Source organism: Antennarius striatus, chromosome 2 (genome assembly GCF_040054535.1).
Source record: "Antennarius striatus isolate MH-2024 chromosome 2, ASM4005453v1, whole genome shotgun sequence".
In the NCBI taxonomy this organism is placed as follows: Eukaryota; Metazoa; Chordata; class Actinopteri; order Lophiiformes; family Antennariidae; genus Antennarius; species Antennarius striatus.
The window spans coordinates 28,014,065-28,031,186 of NC_090777.1; the positions used below are offsets into that span (position 1 = coordinate 28,014,065).

Consider the following 17,122-nt stretch of genomic DNA (forward strand, 5'->3'; position numbering starts at 1 on the left):
TGATTGTTTTAGAGATTTATATGAAGAAGCCATAAATATAACAGAAGCCTCTCTTATTCAGTCAGACACCTTTTATACGTTTCATTCAAACGACTGGTTGTGTGTTTGTTTTCTTATAGGTGATCGATGTCTGCTTCTCGCTCTCAGTTGTGTCTGTGTGTGTGTGTGTGTGTGTGTGTGTGTGTGTGTGTGTGTCTGTGTGTGTGTGTGTGTGTGTGTGTGTGTGTGTGTGTGTGTGTGTGTGTGTGTGTGTGTGTGTGTGTGTGTGTGTGTGTGTGTGTGTGTGTGTGTGTGTGATGCATGTGCATCAACATGCACTCTGAATTCATTGTAGACCATGTGAAACTGTACATGCACATAATCTGGGTTCATCCATTGTGTTACTCGCTCTACCTTTCTCTCCCTCTCTTTCTCACACATGTAAACACACACACAATAGCAGCTTTGAAAATTAAATTTGAATATGGTAAAAAAAAAAATTTAAAAAAATAAAGATATATACAGTCTGTATCCTCGATTTCTTATTTTGGGGGGTACTATTCTAACTGTAAATACAGGCCTCTGTCTCCTGGTTCACCCCAGCTGCACTCATGGCCCCAGGCAGAGAGAGAGAGGGAGAGAGGGAGAGAGAGAGAGAGAGAGAGAGAGAGAGAGAGAGAGAGAGAGAGAGAGAGAGAGAGAGAGAGAGAGAGAGAGAGAGAGAGAGAGAGAGAGAGAATGTAAACTAGACTTCCCTTCCTTGGGTCCCATTGGTTGATTCACTGGCCAGCGGTTTTGTCCTTGAGAATGTGCAGACACAGAGCAGATAATGTTCTGACACCAGAAACTCTAGACCGGGACCAGATCAACACTTACTCCCTTCTCCTATATACTTCTGTGTTCTATACTATCCATCCCATCAGCAGCTTGAAGACGTCTGATATTTGTATGTATTAAAGTCATGAATTTGTTGTTTTTCCCGTGTATCTTTGTGAAACAAACGTAATAAATCCCCCCCCCCCCCTGAGTTTGGTATTTTGCGCGCGTAGACGCACGCAGAAAAGATTAGACGGAGTCTTGGTGTGTTGACACATGGCAATCATAAATTCCATTAATGTTCACCACAAAAATATCACACCCACAGGCACGCACAAGGGATTATTTTGAAGCTGAGGTCTGGCTCACCGCATTAGACGACAGGGTCGGACCTTTTTTTTTTTTTTTAAAGACACCAATCGTGAGCCCAACAACCAGTCAAGATTGAGCCGTTTAGTTTATTCAAATCCATGCATGCCGAAAACCATAAATTGTTTTACCACTTTATGTAAATCTGAGGTTTTCATCTCTTCTCCGGTATGTTGCAAGGTCAAAGATCTCATTTTACTGCGCGCTCCCGTGACAGCAGGGGTTTCTGCAGGAGTCAGCATGCCAGCAGAGGCCAGCAGCATGCACAGGAATCCTCCTGCAGCTCCATAGGAACGAGCAGACCCGGTGATCTAATGACGGAAGGCCACGCAGTTTTGACCCCAAGTTTCCAGTGTGAAAATATAATAAAGGCCACAGAGTGATGTAATGAAATGAATTTAGAGATGGCAATGAACAGGTCATAAAATTACAACAACAAAAAAAAGTAAGGCTCTGCATAAAAGTGTGTTTCTGCTGGATTGGAATAATTAAAATAAAATAAAAATCTTTGTGAGAGTGGCCCTGCGCTACGATCACGTTAGTGCGCGTCTGGGGTTATGAATTACCGGTCATATGTTGTTAATGAGGCTCATTCGACAGAAAAAGGGTCTGAGAGGTAATTATTGCCATTTCAATGACTTTAATAAGCAAAATAGGAAACAATTTCTTCCAAAACAACCAAAATATAAGACAAAACAGAAACCAGCCTGAATGGAACAGTTCAAATTTAAGTGTTTTAACTATTATTTATATAAACAGGATTGGAAAATTGATCCCCCATCATCGCAAAGTACATGGTATAGATGAAAACAAAACAACAACCCGCTGCTGCAGTTTCAATTAGATTTCAACACAGTTGAATCAGTAACGAACCAAAGATTGTTAAATGCATGACTTTTCAACAATAGTTTCAAATGCAAGCACCATGCTTATTCGATATGATCGGACAGTTTGTTAATTTAAAATCATTAAAATAAAAACTTAAACTATGCATCTGGCCAGCAGAACCAGAATCAAATAATAATAAAATAGACAAAAACAAAAAAAACAAAAAACGTATTACATAACATACACATGGTTTTCATTTTGAGAATTTGCACAACCTGAGTCCCCTTTTTTACTGACCGGCAGAAAAAAAATCAGGAAAACATAAGAGCATTAATGATCAAAGTTTGTATTTAAATGCTCGCTATAATTAAATATTATCTCACCATAAATCCCCTGATTGGTGCGTTGTTGCACTTTTATCTAAAAATATTAATCATTAACATCAGGCGCAGTGATAAAACGCTACAGGTGGTCAATATTGGAAATGAGGCGATAAGCTTATAGTTTTGGTTTGATGTGGACAGTTAAAGAGTTATGGAGAGGCATGACAGCACTTTTATGGATGTGTTGCTTAAAACTCGCGTTAGATTAAAATAAAAGAGCACTAACTCACATCGTGTGTGTTAAATTACAAAACTGTAGCCTCGTTTTGGTGCGCAACAACCTTTTCCTGCGCAATCTCGGTCCAATCATGTGGCTGTTTAATCTCATCAACCTCAACACGTGGCGGAAACATTTGGTTTTTAAAAAAACAAAAAAACAAAAAAACCTTAACAATTAGACCTCGTGTTGAATAGTTTTACAGTATTACATCATAGTATGTCTTCCTGGAGGGAGGTCCGCACAAACTTCAAAATGAAAACGTAGAAATCATCCAAAAAAAAAAAAAAAAAGGAAAAAAGTGCACTTGACACACAAAGTTTGTTGTATTTAAATGCAACAAAAAATGCACTCCTCTCTCAATCAATACCCCCCTCCCTCCCTCCCTCCCTCCCTCGAAAGATAATCAAATCCATACAAAACGAATGGAAAAAAAACCCCAACACAACACAAAGAAAGAAAGAAGATAAAACCAGCCTCCTCAATCTTGTTGTGCAGTTTTTGCGGTTGCATAATATTTACAAGCCCAAAAAAACACCAAAAAAAATCAACAAAAATCCCACACCATATGATAGCTACTGCACCGGCAGTCCTGCTGTTCTGTCCCCGCTGCATTTCTGTAACACCCCCCTCCCAACCCCATCTCCTACCCCCCACCCCCAAAACTATGGAGAAGCGCAGATCAACAACATGCTCTTAATATACACGAGAAGATGAAAGTACAAAATAGAAATTATTACCATACATGTCCAGCATGCAGGATTAATATTTAATGCAGATTTTTTTTTGTTTCAATATATATTCGAATATAACCAAGCAGGCAATAAAATCAATGAGATGTTGCATATAATGCCCCCACCCACCCTTTTTCGCGTGACGGGTTAATTAGAAGTGAAATTTGCATAAAGTGGAGTCTTGTTCTTGGAGATTTTATCTGATCACTTGTCGATTGTGAGTCTGGTTTGGGTTGCAGGCTTTGCTTTTGGCCTGGGCCTTCCAAAAGTGTTGGTTCATAGTTTAGAACAAAAGTGAACAAGACAACGCCAACCCCCCCCCACACACACCCACCCACCCCCACATGACTTACAGATTATTTAAAAAAAAAAAGCTGTAGCTCTCAAATGGAAAAATAAAAAATAATAAAAGTTCATCAGCCGATCCTAAAGAAGAAGAAGTAGAAGAAGAACAAAAAAAAAAAGTCTCTTCACTACAAGCAACTAATCTACAAAAAGTTGCTGCGACTGATCACTCTACGTTGCTCGTTGTATCTCAGTTTGACACGTGGATGGAGAGATGATTATATATGAGAATACTATTCGATGATTATTCTTCTAATATGAATATAATTGTTATCGTTACTAGTATAATCATAAACAGGATGAGAGGTGTGGAATATTATCGTTTTTCTTCTTCATCAGCCAGTCAAGTCATTTTTGTGGAGAGAAAAAAAAGGAAAGGTGGCGGGTTTTGGGGTGCGTGGAATGGGGTGGGGGGTGGAGGGGTTAGGATGGGACAGGAGGTTGGAGGAAAAGTTTGTTGTGAAGGAGTTTTCACGAGAAAATGCGATGACAACTCACATGAAAAACTCTGGTGATGACGGGTTGTCGCTGGTCGAGCCAGCCTCACGGAACCCGTTATTGGCCCCTGACCCCGTCAGTTTCTCGCATTTGAGTTTGTAGGCATCCCTCTCCCGCGCCAGCCGGCTGATCTCCGCCTTCAGCTGCTCCACCTGGTTGATCAGCTGCGTCTTCTCGTTCTCCAACACGTGTTTCTGCTGCACCCGCTTGAACCGGCAGGATTGCGCGTAACCCCGGTTCTTCAGGGTCCTCCTCTTCTGCTTGAGGCGGATGACCTCGTCCTTGGTGAAGCCCCGTAGGTGTCTGTTGAGCTCCCGCACCGACATGGACACCAGCTGATCGTCGGAGAAGCGATCCTCCACGTTCAGTCCGCCCCCGGAGCTGTGGTGTCCCGCCGACTGACTCAGGTGGCCGTGCGGATGGTGGTGATGATGGTGACGGTGGTGATGGAGCGGCTGGTGTGAGTCTGGGGACACCGGGGACGGGCTGTCGGGGTCCTGACTGTGGTGGTGGTGGTGCTGGCTGTGCGGATGGCTGTGCCCGCCCGGGTGCGCGGACAGTTCCTCGGCGTGGTGCGCGATGCCCCCTGCGTACGGGTGATGGTGCTGCTGACCGTGACCGTGGTGGCTGTGATGGTGATGGGGGCCCCTGTACCCCTCGAAAGCGCCCTGCTGCTGCAGCTGCTGCTGGACGTGCGGAGGTGGAGGGTGACCGTGGGCTGTAGCTCCGATTAAGGCCTCCACCGCGTCCTCCGGGGTCAGGCTCAGCGTCTGTGGGTCTATCTGCTGGTGGTACCCGCTGTTCGGCATCCAGTACAGCTCCTCCAGGTGGTTTTTCTGCTCTGTGGGGCTGAAGCTTGGAGAAGAAGGTACCGAGCTGCAGGGCGTGCTGATAGGGGTGGAGGACACGGAGCCCTGGGGCTGGAGACGCGTACACTGGCGCACCCCGTTACGCTCCAGCCCGGCCAGGCCTTCCTTCTTCACGTCAAACTTCATCAGGTCAAAATCGTTGACATATTCCAGAGCCAAAGGGCTGCTGGGTAGCTCCGGGCCCATGTTCAGCTCTGAGCTCATGTTGTTGTTGTCGCGATCCTTTTGCAGATATGCAAATGTACCTGCGAGTGTGGCAAAAACTGACGTATTAATCAGCGTCTCTTCTCTCCTTTCTTGTTTCATGCAATAGTTCTTTGGGCTCCTCCACCGCTGTGCGCTGACTTGCTGTAGCATGAAACACCGTGTGATCGGTGGTGGTGGTGGTGGTGGTGGTGGTGGTGGTGGGGAAAAGGAAAATGAAAAAAAAAAAAAAAAAGTAGTGGAGAAAAACTTTCAGACTAATGCGCTGCACACGGTTTGCGTCATAGCCTACTTCTGATAATCTGGCGGAGAGACCAGACAGGAGGTAGAAAGCAATGCGTCTCAGTGCAGAAGTAAAAACCTCAGTCCCTTCAGTAGAAGTGAATTCACACACAAAAAGATGGGCATGAATAATAATAATAATAAAAGAAATACCGCGTTTGGACGCTGAGACGGGCGGCAGTCCGCGTTGCGATTCTTGGTTGTAAGTCCCCCTTTTTTTTTTTTTTTTTTTTTTCTCCAGGAAAATAATAGGAGCAAAATAAGCAGAGTAAATAGGGCGTCTGATTTTCGCTGAGAAGCAGCTTTTCCAGCTCTGCACCGCAGAGATTTAAAGTCTCGCCTCTCGCTCTCTCCCCACACTGTGATATCCAGCAGACTGCGCTCGGAGCCAGCGAGCGCTTTATCCTTATAGCGCGCCGTGACGTCGATGTGAAAGGGCTGGATCCGCGGCGATCAGCTCTCCAATGGGAGCGGGACTCTGCGCTGAAACAGAGGAAGAGAGGAGGAGAAGAGTGGAGAGGAGGGCGCACAATACGGTTCCTGACAGCTACAGACAGTCAGCTGACCGACTTCCCTAAAAGCAGGAGGAGGCAGGACAGTGGAGGAGACGGAGAAATGCCTTCACTCCACGGACACTGGCGCACCTCCGGTGGAGCGCGACGCACGTTCAGTCTTCTGTCAGTGACTGGTTCAGATCCAACGAGAGGCAATGCAAGAGATTTATTAACTAATGGAAATTTATCCAACAGCTTTTTTATGGCGCAAGACTCTCTTAGAAAACTTTAAAAAATATGTTTAAACTGTTTTTAGATGATAATTAAAATCCTAACAGCTGGGGTTTTTTTTCTAAGAAACTTTAAGTTTTACCCAGACAACTCATGTCATAAGTTTAACTGTACGATCAAGTTTTATTATTATTAATCGATTAAGATTTTATTATTGTTTTTTTTTTATATGTGTGGGCGTAAATAATCTGACAGTAAAATAACGACGCATCCCAGCCAATCACAAGTGTCAGATGTATTTTCCAGGTGAGAAGCTCCAAGTCGAAGTTGAAAAGGACAAACATTATTGTGTTGTGGTTGTGTTACAGTCACACACTTGGCTTCCAGTCATACTTTGAGGTTCAAACTGGGCTGAGAATGATGATACAATTATACATTCCTTCATATGTTTGTGACCCACAGTATTGACTGGTGACTTCCTTGCCATGAACTTTATTGATTTTTTTTTTTTTAACATGTCGTGTTATTAAAAAACGACCCCAGAACTCTGTGTTTGTGTAACCTGGTGTTATAATAATTATGGTAACGTTTATTGTTGTTGGTAAATGTTGAGTTGAGTGTGTTCAAATCCCGGTTTGGCTCGGACTGTTGGTCTGACAGCAAGGAGGCTCAAGGCTGCCCCTGCGTGGACAAACCGTGAACCGATCAAAGTGGTGAACTGCTTCCATTTAACTTGATTTCGTTTTTTCTTAATTTCCGCACTAATTGTTCATTTTAAAAGGCTAATTCTGAAGCCCTGATTTAATTCTGAAGCCCTGATTAAAATCAAAAATCTGTCTTTTGAGCCCCAAAAACACTCAGGGCCACACCTTTAATCATCCCTGACTGTTTAACAGGTAGTTTGGTCAAAATCTGGTCCGCCCACGCATCTTACAGGATATCCTTGATTTTATCTGAATTTTAATTACCTGCCAAAAGAAGCACCACGAACAAATGTCTCGCTTCCCTGCAAAAAGAAACTGCTTGTAAATGAGTCAATTTGAAGGATCGATTATCATTTCTTCTCCACCTCATATACACGGTTGAGTAAAGCCGCGACCAGAACTTATTGATCAAGGTGGATGTAGGATGAGGCTGCCAAAGATGAGATCCGATAATGAAGGGCTTATTTGTCCGGTTTTAAATTCTTAATCAGTTTGAGTCGTGCAGCTCTGATGAACTCTGAATCCAGGACGTCATAAATCTTTATTATTTAGAATTTTAAAATGCAATTCAAGTTAAAGTTTGGCCTGATTTTACAATATTTTTTCAACTTGCATCTAAAAGTGTGACCCGACTGTCAATCGCATAAGAGGGAGAATAAAAATTCAAAAATGGAATATATGAAAGCAGAAAAACATAAATTTTAAGAGCAATTAGCGCGAATTAATGAGAAATATACAGAGACATTTGAGAATTATTATTATTATTATTATTATTATTATTATTATTATTATTATTATTATTATTATTATTATTTGCAGTTATTATTTCCGCCTGCGTCGTTACTTTTGATCGAAAGGTCCCTTTAAATTATGATTTTAATATAATTAAATTACAATTTGACGCGACCCTTTTTATCCTTCACCTGATATTTAGATTCTCTTTGCAGAACATCTCTCACATCTTTACACCCCCCCCCCCCGTCATACCTTCCACGCACGATATAACCCCACATTGACACACACACAGTCCCCACAAAACCAAGGTTAATTTTTCAAAAAAGCGTTTGCAGGTAGCGTTCGAGTCCCTGTCGTCTCCTCTTTATCCCCTGACGCACTGACGCGCTTCGATCCTCTGCTCCAACTTGAAAACAGCCCCGAGACGCACCGAGCTGCTCCACACAGCCTCATCCCGGCGAGGCCGACCCCACGGCAGCCCCATTAGGTTGTAATGCTCTCTAATATAGCCCGAGTCCACCGTCTAATAGATCCAGGCAGGGCTGCCAGCGGCTCTCCCCCTTCGGTAATAACGGGCTGTAATGGAGAGACGAGATGTAAAAAAAGCGTCCATGTCAGCAGCATATCGGTGGTTAATGATCTATTAAGTGATCCGTGTGCTTATGGACAGCGAAAAAAAGTGTTGATGCTTGCTTATTCTCCCCCTAATGAGAGTCCCATCCTACTGATTTTGGGAATGAATAACAGAAATAAAATCACCTTTAAAATGTTGCGTTTAACATTGAGGCATGGAGGCTGCAGTGGCATGCAGAGCTTCCCACAGCTCACAGCTCACACCTCCAACAGGCCCCGCTGGCTTCACACGGGAGGCCCACGGAGCAGAGACACGAATCACCGTCTCCAATATGGATTTCTATTGCGCTCCAGGACCCACCGATGCGTGGACAGCTGCTGTCCGCAGGCCCTGTTGCGTTGCCAAGAGCGCTTTGGATGTGGATGAACTTCGTCTGAGGATACATCAGGAATACTTTCATCCCGTTTTACAGTCAGAAACAGACTCTGTGTCTCACTCTGAGGTAAACAGTTGGTTTTATTTTCACCGTTTAGCGCGCGTAATGATGGACTCTAATGGTCCCGCAGTCTATTCCTGGAAATGGTGCAGAACAAAACGGACGTTGGCCGCGTTAGGAGGCCTTTATCGGGAGCGAGAGATGGTGAGATGGAGATGATCGGACGGAGATGATGGGATGGAGATGGCTGGGACGGCTGCTCTCGGATGCTGCGCTGACGAGCTCCAAGGAGAAAAGAGACGCGCAGAGTCTGAGAGACGCAAAAAGGTGTTTCCTAACCTGTGACTCCAGTTTGGTGCGCAAATTTAAAATTCAACTTCCAGCCGGTTTTCCCGGGGACCCATCACTGCTGTGTGATTTATGTTTGTGCGTAGATTACTACTCCATTATGAAATTTTATACAACCCGGAAATAAAAACACTTTTATCCCTATAAATTCCCCGGCAACACCGTCTGAAAACAGGTGTTTCCGTATATTCATCTATTGGGTTTGCGTAAAATCCAAATAAAGCCAGTGGCGCAATAAAAACGAAAGAGTATAAAAATATTTTGTAAGCATTTCATTTAGCTTTAAAAGTTGAGCTTAAACAGTTTCCATCACTTATTTAACGCTCCGTTTTTACAACATGAAGTCACTCAGGCATTCTTGTTTACTCAGACTGATCGATTATCTCTGTGAAAACATGTATTATTTAGACGTGTCGTCTGGGTAAACAGGTTGAGGCCAGCCTCTGGAGGAAAACTAACATCCCCATCAGGGATAAATGACCGTGATATATATATATATATATTTATTTATTTATTTTTCCTTTCAAGAAATCAAGAGGTGAGATAAGTGCAAATTATGGCAATATCATTAATATGAAGAAGAAGAAAATCGATTCAACAGGGAATATCGATAGTTTATCTTTTTTAAAAAAAGACTCCCTCTGCATGCTTAGGCCTTACCTTGACAGTCATAATTCCTCAGTGTTATCACAGCAGTTACACTCTCACCATTTACCCAGTGAGAAAGTAGTTGTGCTCGCAAGGAAAATTAAAGCTTATTTCTTGTGACAGGGCGCCTCTGGTGGCGCGTTTCCTCACTGCTAATAGTTTGATGTGGATCATCAGTGACGTGCTGTTCTAACCTCAGGAAGACAGATCCAACTTTAGAACTTTGGTTGTTTTTTATGTTTTTTTTTTTAAATCAGAATCAGAATCTAATAATATGATGGGAGACCAGTTGTATAATAGAGAGTCTTTTTCTTGGGAGTCTCTGATGGACGTGTTGTAAATACAACAACAAATAAATGTCAGTACCAGCTTGTTCCCAGAAGAAAAGGAATAATAAATCTGTCTTTTTTTGCTGTGGTCATTTCATTAATGTAAATTGCAATGCTATTTACAATAGTTTGGCTCTCCTCCAGTTGTTTCTTTGCTGAGGCTTGTGTGTAACATTTAGTCCCATCATAAACTGGGGCTGTGTAACCGTAGAATGTGGGCAACACCACAGGAACCAAGTATCAGAGTCTAGGCAAAACATAATTAAAGCCCTTATTCTCTGGTCATAACCACAAATTCCATCCGTATTTTCCAAGACAATAACAGGCTACTGAAAATGTGAAGAAACATGCAGCTAAACTGAATTCTCTGGTCGTGCTAAAAACATTTTTCTGACAATTTCTGCAGACGCTGACCACCTGTGTGTCTCGTGAAATAACCTGATATATGCTTCCTGTATAAAAGTGTCTTTGCATAAAATCTGTCTGCTTTGTGAAACTTTTTCTGGCTTCATTGTGTCAGTGAAGGAGCATCCTTTTGTTATCCATGGCCTTTCTCTAATTTTCCGCATATGGAGTTGTCAGACTTAATTTCTGTCTTATATTAAATTTCCAGTTCGTTATGGAAAATATGAATCCTCGCCAGTTCAGCGGTGGAGCATTGTTAAGGCGAAGAGCAAAGAAAGAGTTTTAATAGACCCTGAATGGCTCTGTGTAATATCTATGAAAGCTTTTTATTTTCCAGTCAAGTGTGTTAAGTAAAAATGTTGACGCCCTCCTCTCCTCCCCTCCCCTCCCCTCCCCTCCCCTCCCCTCCCCTCCCCTCCTCTCCTCTCCTCTCCTCTCCTCTCCTCTCCTCTCCTCTCCTCTCCTCTCCTCTCCTCTCCTCTCCTCTCCTCTCCTCTCCTCTCCTCTCCTCTCCTCTCCTCTTCTCCCCTGTCCTCTCCTCTCCTCTCCTCCCATCATGCATCTGTACTCGCCAGTCGTCCATATGCCCCTCTTATTGTTACTTTCTCCACCTCTGCCCACCCTCCCTCGCCGGGTGACCCACTTGCCTCTAGGCATTCTCACCTCTCTCCTCTGGCCCTGGCCCCGGCCGGCCCTGCCCACCCTGGGTCATTTATCATGGGCCAGGGGTGGAGCCCCTGGGCCTGCAGGCCCCTGTCAGCCCCTGCAATCGCCTCTTTGTGGCTCCCAGCAAACAAGTGTCGGATCAGCAAAAGTCTATTAAAGCCTGGTGGGCCTTTCTCAGCCAATTGGGTTCGGGTCACTGAGCTGCTCTCTGCGCTGCTCCGAGAGCTCTTTGTGTCGCCGCCGTTCGCTGACACAGATCCCCACAAGATTAATGATTTTTAGCAACCATTTGAGTCTCATTCACAGGATAGTTCTCCCATTCTCTATTTTTTTTGCCCCTTTTCCTTCGTTCTCCATTCATTACATGTTCCTTTTTTTCTTTGCCACATCCACGACTGTACTTTTAATTTGTTTGTGTTTCTCTGGTTTGGTCCTCCCCTCGTTCCTCCTGTCAATGTTAACCATTCCTGTCTTCTTCTCATAAATCCATTATGCATATAGATATTCTTTAAAATAGTGATTACTGCCAATTGCAGTGCATTAGTTGTATAATAATCACCTCCTTTTAGATTGCTTTATTTAAATTACAGTATTTTCTGCACTATAAGGCGCACTGGATTATAAGACGCACTGTCAGTTTTTGAGAAAATGAAAGGCTTTTAGGTGTGCCTTACAGTGCGAAAAATACTGCATATATGCTAAATAGGATATTTCTCTTGTTTGTTTCAGATTGATCGGGTTCTGTGGGATAAATCCACAGGATGTTTAGAAACCAACCCGAGCATCCACACTTACACTCCTGGCAGGCTTCTCCGCAGCGCGCCTCAAGAGGCTCAGGAGCAATTTGAAATCTTTGAGCCACTTCCACGACTTCCACGTTGCCGTGTTCTCAGTGTTGTTTCCAGTAATTACTGTAGGTTAAGTGCACGTCCCGGAGCCCGGTGGAGGCAGCTCTATCCCTCACCTGGGATATGAGTCAGCAGAGTTCAGGTCATCCGGCCATTTCCCCTGACCACTGGACCACACCCAGACCTACTCTAAAGCCACAGGACAAACACTATCTACGCAGGTCTCCTGTTCACTCTCATCACGTAATGTAATGCTTGTATTATTTACTGGCTGGGGTTTTTTTTTTTTTTTTTTTCCTGGAGCACAGACTCACACAGACAAGTTCAACCCTTTTGGAGTCTGTGAATACACATTTCTTTCTTTCTTTTTCAATTCCACAATCTTGCCTGTTTTTGCCTAAACATTCATATTAATTCCAGGATTTACACCTAGACAATTAATATTTATGTTGAATCTATGTGTAGTTAGTGGTTTTTAAATGTTTTTACATCCATTTCACATATTTTAAAACTGTCTGAAAGTCATGGTAACATCTCTACATTGAATGATAATGGATTAGTGTGAATGATACAGTTTGGATCAACATAATTTGGCCCATTAAACTTTGTAATCCAGCCAGCCAAACTTGTTTAAACTATGTAATGGATTTTCTAATGTAATTACACTTATAAAATGTTTTTTTTTTTGGTTGTTTTGAAATCCAAACCCTTTTATATAACGGTTTTAACATTTCACTTTCAATAGTACAGATAAACACTCATCCATGTGCCCACCTGTCAAATCTTAGACCTCTATGTGGTCACCAGTGAAAACGTTTCCCCACCCCAGGTCTAGGCTATTAGACATTTGTCTGGATTATAAACACATTTTCTGTACAGTTGTTTCTCAGATTAATGCTTTATATATTCATAATCTGTCATTAATGTTGCTGTTGAATGCTTGCAGGGTCTGTTACATCTGTGAAATGTCCTTTCACTGTGACGTGTGTGTGTGTGTGTGTGTGTGTGTGTGTGTGTGTGTGTGTGTGTGTGTGTGTGCGTGTGTGTGTGTGTGTATGTGTGTGTGTGTGTGTGTGTGTGTGTGTGTGTGTGTGTGTGTGTGTGTGTGTGCAGGACATGTGTTCATGTGTTCCTGTGTGTGTATGAAAACACATTATTCCGTCAGTGAGATTACCGGTCAGTCAACCCTCGGTGTGTTTCCAGCACGTCTGTTTTAAGCCTGAATGGATGAACTCACGTCCATCCACCTGCCCTTTTTCCTGTCTGATTAATCTTCTATTTGTCTGTGTGTGAGTGTGTGTGTGTGTGTGTGTGTGTGTATGTGTGTGTGTGTGTGTGCGTGCATGCTCGTGTGCACATCCGTGTATTTGTTTGTGTGTGCACGCGGGCGTAAATGGTTATAAATGGGGCGACACCACCACACTGGCAGTCTGAATTATTACTCACAAAGATAGGGAGTGACCCTGGGCTGAGGAACCCCGAACATCCTCCTCCTTCCTATGCAACACACACATATGAACACTCACACACACACACACACACACACACACACACACACACACACACACACACACACACACACACACACACACACACACACACACACACACACACACACACACACACGCACACACACACACACACGCACGCACACACACACATATCCCCAGGTTATTCATTTCTAAGCAGAGTGCCTGGCATTTCACCACATCCATCCCCCCCTCCTTTATTAAGAGACTGAAGCTGTGGGTTCCCTCTTGGAGAAAGGGGAGTGAGGAATAGTTTTCGATTGGGCCTTCTACTCTTTGTTTCCTCTTTGCCTGTTCTCTCCTTATTTCTCTTAATCTTTCTTCTCCATCTCTTTCTCCCCCCCTCTCTGTCTCCTTCTCTGTTTTTCCTCCTGTCTGTCCAGAAAATAAGTGGAAAGCACCAAAAGGTAAGGGAAATAGCTCTGCTATAACTGACTGTTCATGCACTTTATCTCTTAAAATTGATAAGCATCAGCTATTAGCGCCTACAACTGTGGAATATATTCACATGACATAATTCACAGTGATAACAGACATTTGTAGAGTTTCTGGGGAAAAAAATCAGTTAGCCTGAAAAGACTCCGCTGCAGCAGCGGTGCGGATGATTCCTAATAGACTCGATTAATAAGAATAAGCAGAGCAGAGCTGGTTCAACACATCCAAATCAATGCTAACTTGCTCTCCTTGTCCACTGAGATCCGTTTAGAAATTTGGAAGCGTTCAGATAAAACAAAAGCGCATCTTCCTTTTCATTTTTATATGAAACTTTTAACAAATCTCTTGGTTGCATCCTTATTTTTTTCTCACCCCAGATTGAGGAGGAATCTTTGCTTTGTGGAATATATATTAGAGCAATTAAAACCCCATCATGAAGAGACACTGGACCCGGATATAGAACGATGTAATGTTGTTATCGTTGAGTATCATCATAGAGAGCACTGCAGCAGAGAGAAGGAAATTGTATCGTGTGTGTGTGTGTGTGTGTGTTCGTACATTTGATTTCAGGGAAGGTGTGTTTGTGGTCCTCATGCGCTCCAACAACGTCTCTTGTTCATAATGTATATGCGCCCGTATGTTGTATGCATGCATGCATGCATGTGCTGGGAGGGGGGGGGGGGTTGTATATATGTACAGGAAAGCGAGCCTGTAAATAAATCTGTTTGGGGATTGGGGGTGTGGGGATGAAATATGGTCCCAGGGATGTGGAGCAATGTAGAAAAACTCGGCAACGGTGGGGAATAACAAATCTCCTGATGTCACCTCGCGCAAAATAAATACACTCCCCTGTACAAGTCATCCATCTGGACAATGAGTCGCAACAAAGATGCCCCCAATACATCCTCAACATATACCCCAACACACACACAAACATGTCTGTTCAACCGCGTCCCACACAGCAGCCATGTTTATTCACCTGTTTATGTTTTGTTTGTTGGTTGGAATCAAATAAAAATACTTGTGGGGGGGGGGGGGGGGTGGAAAGTAAAGCTAATTTACTCTTTTTAATAACACACACAACACACACACACCTCTACTTTTGTATTATGGGTGGTTTGAAGAGGTACAGTGTGTGTGTTGTGTGTGTGTGTGTGTGTGCATGTGGGGGGGTACAGAGCTCGTGGATCGGGCATATTAACTAATGATCGATCATGAGGGATTAAATAATTAAATTTCAGCCTTGACAATTTTAAAAAGTCTCCCCACACGTAGAGAAAGAGGTAAGGGGGAGGGATGAAAGAATCCGCCTGAAGCCATGCATCAGAATGATTCAACGTCTAATACATTACAGGGAGGAAGCATGTCTCGGTGTGTGTGTGTGTGTGTTTGCATAGAGCTGTACTGTTTTTAGATTAGGTGCTTGCACTTACACACACACAGACACACACACACACACACACACACACACACACACACACACACACACACACACACACACACACACACACACACACACACACTCAGCTGTCTGTTCCTGACCAGACTTTAGTTTCTATATCCACTAACCACGTTGGCCCACCCGGTTCCCCTTCCCCTTGTCTTACTCGGGCCTCCCCCATCCCTGACACCTCCATTACTACGAGCACTAAAAGCTCACGTGGGATAAACTGCATCTGGATTTTAAACATGAGCACAAAAACAAACAAAAAAACAGCAAAGATTCACTTTAACAATAAAGAGATATTTACCATTCAGTGGTTTTCTTTTCGTACCCACTATTCCTTTTTTTTTCTTTCAATAAAGGTATTCTTTTGGCTTAATTAGGTCACGGTGAGCTGTGGATCACATTTGTGTGAGCGTGTGTGTGTGTGTGTGTGTGTGTGTGTGTGTGTGTGTGTGTGTGTGTGTGTGTGAGGGTCAGTCTGTCCCTCCCAGGGATAAATATTAGCCCTTGTTGTTTGCAAATAGGTGATGTATGGTGGCCATATCTCTCGGTGCTGAATGTTTTTTAGAAATTTCCTCTCCTTTATCAATTGAATAACAAACCCATGTATCACTGCCACTCTCCCCCCTCTCTCCACATAAATTAAATAACCACCACCACCCCCCCTCTACTTCTCACATTTTCTCTCATCTGTTCCTCCAATGCTCTCTGGATTGCCTCCCATTACTCCTTTAAGCTTTATTTGTTTTATTGTGCCTTTTCCATTTTAAATCGGGTCCCTCATTCCGCAAACATGCATCAAACCCACAGTGGTAGTGTGTGTGTGTGTGCGTGTGTGTGTGGGCAGGGGGAGGGGGGGGTAATAATAATGCCGTTGCTACATACATCTCAATCACAAATTTTCTCGTAATGTGATGGAGACAATAAAGGTGCTTTTTCGCTGATTACCACTTTTGCCCGCCGGCGTTTTTATTTGATGAACTCATCATCCGGCGACATTTGACGTACTTAAGGAGGGATCATCAACGCTTAAAAATATGTTTTTGTCATGTCTGTTTATTACCGAGATGCTCGCTAAATCTGACGCTTTTTCAGACGGACGCCGGGTTAAGAGCTACAGGCTGAAGCGGGGGCGGCTTCCTCTCTTGTCACCAGATGACGACAGGAGGCCGATTATACCGGAGCGCCATATTGTAAACTACTCATCATTAGCGGGCTCATCCCGGCTAACGACTCCACTGGAGATAAACGGGGGCGATGTGGAGAGCCATCTTAATCAGGAGGGCCGTTTAAGAGTGGGGGCTCTTCATTGCGCACAGCTGCATCGCACCAGGATATGGGAGATGTTGAGCTGTAAAGCTGCGTTTGTCGAAGCCGGGCCCCAGCCCCAGCGCCCCCCGGAGCTCTGCGGGGGCTCAGTGTTGTTCTCATCCCCCCCGCCTTTTAAATTCATAATGATCAAGAATAGAAAGATAAATGCCTGAAACATTCAGCCAAGCTGAATTATCAGCCGCTACTGAAGGTCTCTAGACGCAAACTTCAGTCAGTGTCGTTAAAAAGTGGTGAGACGAGTTGAATTTGGAGTTTAAGTGAATCCCACGTCCGTTTCTGTCTCTTTCACTTTTCAACTCATCTTAGCCAGTAAAACCATCAGCTGAAAACCAGCAGAGCTCTGGTCACGTGAAGGATACTCCTGTCTAACACAGAATCACATACGTGCACACAAACCCATCAGATGCAGGCGCCGCGTTTCTGTCCATGTCGTCGCC

General features: G+C 43.7%; 1 protein-coding gene across 1 annotated transcript; it reads right to left on the bottom strand.

The window, feature by feature from the left end:
• Positions 1-3,232: 3,232 nt before the first annotated feature.
• Positions 3,233-6,158, bottom strand: mafba (MAF bZIP transcription factor Ba). Its single transcript, XM_068304082.1, has one exon. The coding sequence runs from the start codon at positions 5,393-5,395 to the stop codon at positions 4,166-4,168; it is 1,230 nt and encodes a 409-aa protein (XP_068160183.1). The 5' UTR covers positions 5,396-6,158; the 3' UTR covers positions 3,233-4,165.
• Between the last annotated feature and the right edge of the window lie 10,964 nt (positions 6,159-17,122).

Bases quoted from the DNA above. Each gene is read 5' to 3' on its own strand.
- mafba (XM_068304082.1), bottom strand. From the start codon at position 5,395: ATGCTACAGCAAGTCAGCGCACAGCGGTGGAGGAGCCCAAAGAACTAT.